General features: G+C 39.7%; 1 protein-coding gene and 1 pseudogene across 1 annotated transcript; one reads left to right on the forward strand and one right to left on the reverse strand.

Moving 5' to 3' along the window:
* The window catches only part of LOC146482091 (P2X purinoceptor 7-like), a 431,550-nt pseudogene that overhangs the window by 188,077 nt on the left and 233,978 nt on the right, over positions 1-9,495 (forward strand).
* Positions 579-9,477, reverse strand: LOC146482107 (steroid 17-alpha-hydroxylase/17,20 lyase-like). Its single transcript, XM_085107383.1, has 3 exons — positions 9,219-9,477; positions 2,953-3,110; positions 579-2,522 (listed from the first exon to the last, which is right to left on the reverse strand). Exons 1-3 carry the CDS (start codon positions 9,425-9,427, stop codon positions 1,351-1,353), a joined length of 1,539 nt encoding a protein of 512 aa, XP_084963509.1. The 5' UTR covers positions 9,428-9,477; the 3' UTR covers positions 579-1,350.

Genomic DNA, 9,495 nt, shown 5'->3' on the forward strand with positions numbered 1-9,495 from the left:
TTCTTAAGGAGGAGGCAGTGTAATGTATTAAGTACCCAGAATGCTTAGATACTGACTAATAAAGTTATTGTGTTGAGAACCGTTATGATGCCTGGTGTGTTTCGATTGTAAAGGACAAAATATTACACCTTCCATCCCCTTGAAGAAGATATGGAATTTCACCTTGAGGCGGATGAATCAGACGATGGCATTTACGATGATGAGCAAGACGAGGTTGAAGTGGACACCATTTATGAACCTTGTGAACTAGAACTGAGATTAAAGTCTGATCTTGTTTTGTTATGCTCCTGTTAAAGGCAATCACTGATCCTACCGTGGGTGTGAAAATCTGAATGTCTCAGTGCTGTACATTCAAAGATTGTCCCGCGAGCGCGCGCGTTGGATCTGCGATGATAGACAGCCAACACGACCTAACGCGCCAGTTTGGGATACTTTCTCATAAAAAGGCCATGGTATAATGACGTTATCCAACGATTCAGTTTCAAATAACGAAAAATAGGAGAGGTTCTTAAATCTAAAACTGCTGAACAGATATAATTACGGAACACACACAGCCAAACCTTGATAAAAACACTGTCTTTAGTATAAATGTACTAGCGTTTTAATCACAACTGCTGCAATCTACACAGCTACGTTACTCCTTATTTTTTAAAACAAGTGATAGTTACATGCTTGACCGGAAAATTGTCCGGGGAAACAGCGAAAAATAGGACTTTCGCTTCACGCTGAATCCGTATAAGGTGAAGACAAGGTTTGATCAACAAAACTAAAACTAAGTCCGCGAAAAACTATTAAATCCTGTTACGCTTAGAGATATCAACTAACGCAGTTTCGAGTGTACTAATTCTAAAATAGATTTTAAAAGGTAATCTTGACAGTTGCAGGAAGTCTGGTAACAAAGCTAAGTGTACTTTTCTCAGTGAATTACATTACGCGGTTTATCGCAATTCTCTTAATAAAATGCAAAGCAAAAGAAACAAACTAACTCACAACTCGTCATTTTAACCGAAATATCTTGGAGTAATCACTGTCAGTGTAACACCTCCTTGTGATTAATGAACACGAACAAAGAGCAAACTTTAATAAAACAATATTGAAACTTTTACTTTGTAAAGGAGCGCATTTTTATGGTTTAGCAAGTGACTATAATGTTGTGCACAATGGTTCTTCCGTTTGAGTTCTTGCAGATTCACATCAGAGTTATCATAAGCTGCCTTATCGTACCCTGCTTTATCAAATATAATATGCGTGTATACTGGAGTCCCTTTAAACCACGACAGCCTAAATAGCAATCCGTATATGATGGAAGCACTAAGTTGTCTAATCCTTTTAAAGTGCGACGACACATCGTCACTTCCGTATAATGGCACGTATCTTGTAGGGGACAGGAAACTGGGTGCCACTGAAAGCCCCTTTCAACTCAGGAGGCTGACCTTCTTCTTCAGCGACGAAAGTGAACTTCTGAAGCATCCATGACACGAAAAGGAACAATTTAACCTTAGCCAGGGGCTCACCAGCACAAAACCGACGCCCAGCACCGAAAGGGAAGAAATTTCCTTGGTTGGTGATCAAGTTGCCGTTTTCATCGATGTGGCGGTAGGGGTTGAACACGGTTGGGTCATCCCAGCATTTGGGGTCCAAGTGAACAGATTCTGTATCAGCAAAGACGATGGTATCTTTAGGCACACGGTAGCCACACATTGTCGTCTCTGTGAGGGTAACGTGAGGAAGTGCAAGAGGAACCACGTTTCCAACTCGTAGCGTTTCTATAATGGTCGCTTGAATGAGTGGCAGATTAGGGCGGTCGTTCAAAGACGGGTTCCTGTCACCAACTACTTCATCTAACTGGCGCTGAACATCTTCCTGATACTTTGGATAGTTTACCAAGAAGGCAATCACCCATTTCATCGTGGTGCTTGTGGTTTCGTAACCAGCAGCAAACATGTCTTCGATTGTGTTTACGAAGTAATCTTCAGAGAGAAGAGCGGCTCTGTCTTCGTCATTCTCACATTCAGCTTCATGTCTGGCATGAAGGAGACCCGAGATCAATTCTTTTACAGGTTGTTCTGGATCAAACTTCTGTTCACGCTCTCTCAAAAATAATCGAATGATATCAAAAACTTCATTGATAGCCTCGAGAAAATTATCAAAAATCTTGATCGGTAGGTACTGTGCCAGAGGGAAAAAATCCAAGATAGTGATCAATTGAGCCTCGTCGGTGGCTGCTACGAACTTTGCATTAATCTGTAACAGTCTGTCTAAGTGCGGATTGGTTGTGTCATAGCCTTCTCCAAACGTAATGCCACAAATGACATCAGCAACACCCCGCATCAAGCAATCCGCCGGATCAAAGGGCTTTCCATGTTGTTCTTCCATGAACTGTACCAGTTTCTCTGCCTGAGTTGAGACCCGGCTTTCTATCAAAGGAATGTCGGAGAGGTACTGACGTAAGGCTGTTGTAAAAAGTTTGCGATGTAGCTTCCAGGCAGGGCCATAGTTACCCAAAGCGATATCTTTGCCTCCTGTAATACAGAAAGGGACAGTGATTAGGTACGAGATGAAGTTAGTCTCAGGGACATCTGGCATGAATGTAATCGGCGGGTAAATTACTCAGAACTGTCTCATCTGATATCATCGTTCGCCGTCTTATTCAATAAGAAGGGTCAGTTGAAGTTTTAAGAGCATGTTTTCTGCCGGCAGCTTAAGGGTTGTTGGTGAGTTATATTTAAAAATGTCCATGACTAAGAGACTGTTTGAAAAATGATAGTTAATCCAAAAGCGAAGATTAGAGAACAACTCTAAAGGTCATGTTCCTTCCATGCAAAGGAACAGCGCTTTATTTATTTGTTATGTTATGACCTGTCATCACGAAAGGAAATTTTGAGACAAATATTGCTATTCACTTTCATGTTTGACGTTAACCGCACGATAACTGCTTTGCTGACTGCTTACCTAAGGTTACTGCTTGACTGAAAAAGGTTTGTTGCCTCCCAGCGTAATCAGCAGATCTCTTTACAAGCATTTCTTTAACAGCTTCAGGAGTTGAGGCCATGACAAACTTGTAGCTGCCAAGTTTTAGCGAGAAAATACGGCCGTAGTTTTCTCTAAGACTGAAACATTAAAGTATCAAGACATAATCAAGTGAAAGTTTTCTGGTAAAATTACGTAAAAAGGATTATTACTGGGCGTTGTTTACGAAGAGGAGTCGCATAACCGCTCTACACAAAAGAAAAAAGCAAACACACACATAAAACGCACACGTTAGTGTTCTCACGAAGGATCATCTTAGATATGGGATCTAAGCAAAGCTCGCCTGATTTTGCACGTGCATTTGGACGGATTTATGTGAAACATTATCAATCAAAGATTGAAACTTGTTTTCAGGCATTCCCGTTTGTTTGGAAGGACAGTTAGATTGTACACCGCAACGCAAACTGGAAGGTCAACTATTCAGATTGCGCTGTAGAGAATAAAAATCTAACAAATTCAGAGTTGCAAGATATATTCTTGCGAGGTTACCTTCTGCTTAATACAAGTTGACAGGTTCAACTGACTTAAGAAAAAATCAACGAAAAACGAATTTGACGTATGGCGGAGAAACTTTAAGTACTCTCGTAGCACAATTTTCCCACTCCAAAAACTGTGAGAAGTGATTATGAGGGCTTTACGTTGTGAGGGCTTTTGGGATCGGTTAGGTGGATGTGGGAGGTTTTACTTGGACGAAGAGAAAATTAGATCACTGTGTAGTAAAACTTACCCGTACATTGTTACACATCCATGAAAAGGGCTGTTTTTTTGCAGAGCAAAATAACTCCAATAGTCAGTTTATCAGTAACCCCTAACGGAAGAAAGCCGATGTTGTCAAAAGGATCGATCACACGCTCATGTTTTCTGCTAACCTAGCTTTAGAAATGTAAGGGATTCTTTTTGGGTCAGGCAAAGAGATTACCATATGATAATGTTAACGGTAAATGCTATGTTTATTATAGTAAAATTTGACAAAGGCTTTCGGTGTACCACTCCACCGCACAAGATCAAACAGGAGAAATAGTTGCGGAATTAGTGGGTAAAGTTCTTTTTTTTGCTCATTATTTAGCTTTATTAAAAACTGGATTATTGGACGATGCAATTCCAGAGTTTTGACTGGCTTAGCGGCCTTGGAATGTAAGCCATTGTACCACTTCCGAAAAACGGCCGCTATTTAAACATTGTTCTTTGCAAAATGAAATTAACAAAAAGCTAGCAATATCGGATTTGCGATGATTATATTATCTCATATCCAACACGTGCTCGTGGATTACTACGCCTTTCAATAACATACGGACTCTGAACTTCAACCCCAGATAACGATTTGTGTATTTTACTGCCACCAATCATAATTACGGAAAAAACAGACTGACCACAAAAAATACAGAAACTGACAAAGTGGATCGAAATCAGCCAATCCTAACACACGAACATGACCTTTTGACCCCGTTGAGCAAAACGTCCTTGTTTTCTAAGAGGTCCGTTCTAGTGATTGACGGCAGTGAAAAGCGAAACGGTTGGTTGAATTTTGAACTTCACAGTCTGCATGTTTTTGAAAGGCACAGTAATTGTTAATTAGAAAAATGTGCTACAAATACGTGTGCTACATCAACTGACACAGTAAGTATTTACTTCAGTTTCGCGAATTTCAATGTCAGGTTGGTTAATACTACCACTCTTTATTGTCGTTTTACTCTTTATGGTACAATAATAGTATCAAACAAGCACTTAAACATTGGAAAAGTAGTCATGGTCATTTTTTCGACTCCAGTAATAGTAACAATGTAACTCAAAATTGAACACGATTACCCCCATGTTTTACCCTCGAATTGTGATCAGCACGGGAAGACGTAACTTTCTGCAGAGGTTAACAAAAAGTTGCAGGGACGGAGGTTTTGAGAGCCACCGTAACTTTTCGAAAAATTAAGGTGGCTCTGAACAAGTCTAATTGTTCACCACTAATTAAACATCTATTTGATACCGTCGTTGTTGTACCGAGTGATAAAGAGTCGTAGTATTGATCTGTCAAAGTTAAAAGATCTGGAAGTCGATGCCAGCCACCTTATTTAGAGCTCTTTTAATTTTAGCACAAGCTGTATCTCACATCGTTCTTTTAGAAGAAGCCTTTTACGAAGTAAAAATTGCTGTACTGTTACATGTGTATCAATCGCATGTGGGTGAAGACCCTTACAAGATAAATTGCCCATATCTACATGATTTGTTTATGAAGCAACCATTTCAGACGGGTGAAGACAGTAAAAATACGCTTACTGCCAATATTGGCACTCTTTAAGGGGGTTTGTGCGACTGCTTTATAGAGATGACTTCTAAGGAGGCCGCGTTGATAGGAAAGAAGGGTGCAGTTTTGGACCTAAGCGAACTGGCCTCTTTTGAAATAGACTCTGGATGCCGCTTTATGTACAGAAGTAACGAGCACTGTTTCCGTGCGGTGGTGTTCCCAAAGCTTTGCGGGGCTACTTTAATAATAAAAAAAAGTTCTTCAGGGTAATAAAAGTTTATTAGTTAATTTAACAATTCCAAAAGGAAAAATAAAATCTTTTAAGATATCCACAGTAACTAAGGGGCTGGTAATTCACACATACTGTTAGTTTTGGTTTTTAGGAAATACACGTTGAAATTTAGTGTCATTTTCAGACAGCCTCGTTAAGAGGAGGTACCCTGAATTCTGGATTCACCGTGACAGCGATAAAAAGTTTTCTAATCTCTCTATAAAAAGAGGGTGCGTACACATTTTGTTTTCTGAAGAAAACCCGCGAAGGTTTGGAATGGACATGTATTCCTTGCCGATTTCTGTCACGTCGACTGCAAGTCAAATTGCAGCTCAGGATCTAGTCTGCTTTTAGGGCATTGACTTCTTGAAGTCAAGTTACTGACTTAATGCGATTCGTGACAGTTATTTGTGGTTTGAGATGCATTCGACCTCAATGGAACAATACCCACTTTAGGAGTCTTTATCACAAGTTAAACGCCTTCCAAAACAATTATTAAAAGCGCCGTCACACTAAATATAGTAAACCACAGGCGGCCCAAGCTCAAGCTTTCAGCGGTGATGATCTTGCGTAATAGCGGTCACGGTGTACTAGTATAAGAATTTGTTAACCGAGGTTGAGAATTTGCATGGGAATATTTACGATCGGGTTAAGGAGGTACAAATACTGGGAAGTTCTTAGTAAAAATAACATAACTTGCTTCTAAGCTATATTGCCTATTGTCTGTTTGTTATTTTGTGCTGATTTGAGGTCATTTTATCGACTTATCACTTGCTGGGAAACCTAGGAAGATCTAGGGAAACGATAACTCGCTAAAATGACCTCAAATCAGCACAAAATAGCAAACAGACAATAGGCAGTACAACTTAGAAGCAAGATATGTCATTTTTACTAAGAACTTTCCAGTATTTGTACCTCCTTAACCCGATTGAAATATTCCCATACAAAATCTTATATTTGTGCCGTGATCGCTATTTAATGGATAATTACTGAGGCACATGGCCTTAATATTTCTCATAATGCCATGTGCCGAAGTAATTATCTATTATAATTATTGATCCCCATGAAATTCTATTGTTGTGTGTTTGTGTTGGATCTTCGATTTTAGTCGCACGTATGTGTTATAATTGTGATGGCCATTGCTATTGTTCCTTGTTTGTGATTTTCATGGTGCCGAGGGTTGTTATTGTAGCTCGCTGTTATAGTTGTTCAAAACAATTCTAACGATGGAATTAATTCGTGCAAGGCGTGTAACACCACAGGTCACCAAAGCGTGTGTGACACAGGTTTCCATGCAAGCGTGATTTAAGAGTTTGTAGGGCTTTAAAATTAAATCGAAATTTGGACAACAATATTCCCACAAAACCCACAAAAAATATAATAAAGTCTGAAAAAGCTTACCCAGTGTGTTTTGCTGTGTTTTCAAGGCTTCTCAGTGCTTTCAAACGTGCCGTGCCGGTAATGAGAACCTCGAAATAGAAAACTAAACAATGACCTCACATGTGCGTAAAAAATGTTGCCGTTCTCGGCAAAACATCAACTTGACCAAATTCAAGGGGTTTTTTTTTTGAGAAAGAGAATACAAAGACAAATTTTCAGTTTCTTTCAGCCAAATCGTAAGAAACGAGTTGGAAAATCGCGAAGTCAAATCCTATGAAAAAACAACTAATAATACAAAAGTCAATTCATATTCTCAAGAGACGTTTCTTCCTGTCACGCCAGGCACGGCTGGCTGGTACAGAACTGCACTTAGCTGGGAGGGGGTGTGTGTCATTTGTTGGGTGCCAAAAGCTTCCCGTGGATTTCCTCAGTTGGGCACATTTTAGTACTCTGCCTAGGTTTGACCGTGAGTTTGTTCCATCATTCCAGGGACACGGCTTGGTCGGCGGCAAAAATGGCACCCAATTTGAAATGAACTTTGTTTTCAACGAAGGTCTGTGTGTCAATAAATAAACTTCGTCGAAAATTATCTACCCAGGAAGGACCGCACATCATCCTTCTTGCCATATGGAGAGACAGTTAAGTTAACGTAAGTTTCAAGCAAATTTTAGCGAGGTTTTCGAAGTGCTCTCCTCAAATGACGGGCCAAATTTTATTCAAATTCGACTTGTAGTTTCCTACCTTTCATTAACATAATACAGTGATGCACGTGGACTAGCTGCTGAGAGTTAAACCGCTTAAAACAGCCTTTGTAAGCACTGAGAAGCCTTGAAAACACAGCAAAACACACTGGGTAAGCTTTTTCAGACTTAATTTTATTTTTTGTGGGTTTTGTCGGAATATTGTTGTCTAAATTTCGATTTAATTTTAAAGCCATACAAACTCTTAATTCACGCTTGCATGGAAACCTGTGTCGCATACGCTTTGGTGACCTGTGGTAACACTGCAAATTTGCATACTTTATAAGCCAGAGAATTCAGTCATTTTACTCAGTGGCAACGTGGGTTTTGAAAGACGATGGATTCGTCAGAAGAGGAAGGATTATTTATTACACAGAGCTCTACGAAGGGAGATATTTCTGCAGAAATCGAAGGTAATGTCGTGTAACGTTTGGACGTTTCTGTCAGTGCTTTAATTCTTTATCGACTTCTAAAGGCGGCGTTTCCATTTTATTTTTTTAAATAGAGCAAAGATTTAGAATTACAGCCTTAGAATGCGAAAGTGGCACTTCGAAACAAGAAATTAAGTCGGAATGAACGAGAGTTAAACGCAAACGGTACTGTTGACAATGTTGTAAGCTATCAGTTTTTGTGCACTTTATACATTAACTTTCCTAAAACAGGCTGCAATATTTTTAATAATTGTAGCCTGCACACTGCAATATTTTTTAATATTGCAGCCTGCACACTGCAATATTTTTAATATTACAGCATGCTTAATTGGCGCGTTTAATTATATTACCCCTGATAATTTCCCTGCTGACAAAAAGGACCGCCTCCGTTTTCCCAAGACAGTTGTTTTGTCATCTTAAAGACTACAATCGTTGATTTAATGTAGAGAGAGAACAATAGAATTTCATTGGGATCAGTAATTATTACGCAAGATCATCATCGCTCACAGCGTGAGCTTTGCCGCCTGTGAGTAAACAAAGCGTTGCAATTAACATTGAGCTGTTGCAAATGCAAATTTTACTCTTACATCAGCTTCCATCGATAGGTAAATATATTTTCTGGTTCGTTTGGTCACGAAGCTTTGAATTTGCTTGTTCTGTTATAGTTATTTAGCAAATACGAATAAAACAATGCGATTGGCTTTCGCCCAGAGTCTACCTCATCTATTTATCGAATGTAAAATGCCTGTGTAAAATACCGGACCAAAAACTCGACTATTTCATAATAATCGACGCTGAAATTCTCTACTGCAGAGCACTAGCCTGCCAGTCTGATCTGGCTTGTTTTCCGTTGGCTCTACAAGCGTCTTTCCTATGCGAGGAAGCTGTAACTAAACGAGCCGCTTTGTTCGTTCGTCTGTATTAACAAAGCCTCGAAGAGGTCAAAAGAGACCTGAGCGCACTCGTGAGAATCAAGCAAACCAGCTTTATGGTAGGTTATAGGTGCGTTCTGGTTTATTCAGAATATAAATGACATGCCCCATATCACAATTGACAATTGCTACCTCATCAAATATGGTAAGAACGACGGGTACAGTCAGATACAATATATACACCCAAATTGAACTGACCTTTTGAAAGCATCCGTTAGCTTCTCCGCCTTGAAGTCGAGAGATAAGATGTTACCCAAGAAAGGGAGAGTCGTTAAGCGCGGACCCGGGGGCATGTTCCTGAATTCGTAAAGCACCATCAGGTAATGCAGAATGAAGAGAAGAGGTAACAGCAGAAGAACATTTCCAAGGCTAAGAAAATTGTAAACCGTTGCAACTACCGACGCCATTCTTAGCGAATGCAAGCGCTGTCACAAATGATTGAACAAAACGTGACGAGGGTTTTGTTTTCAAAACA

The sequence above is a fragment of the Pavona decussata genome, unplaced genomic scaffold (assembly GCF_977016875.1).
Source record: "Pavona decussata unplaced genomic scaffold, jaPavDecu1.1 SCAFFOLD_47, whole genome shotgun sequence".
Classification (NCBI taxonomy): Eukaryota; Metazoa; Cnidaria; class Anthozoa; order Scleractinia; family Agariciidae; genus Pavona; species Pavona decussata.

What these genes read in the sequence shown, in the direction of transcription:
- LOC146482107 (XM_085107383.1), bottom strand. Translation starts at nt 9,427, where the DNA reads ATGGCGTCGGTAGTTGCAACGGTTTACAATTTTCTTAGCCTTGGAAAT. An exon ending in CTAACGGATGCTTTCAAAAG is followed by an intron (nt 3,111 to 9,218) that starts GTCAGTTCAATT and finishes TTAATGTTTCAG; the next exon opens with TCTTAGAGAAAACTACGGCC. An exon ending in CAGTCAAGCAGTAACCTTAG is followed by an intron (nt 2,523 to 2,952) that starts GTAAGCAGTCAG and finishes TCTGTATTACAG; the next exon opens with GAGGCAAAGATATCGCTTTG.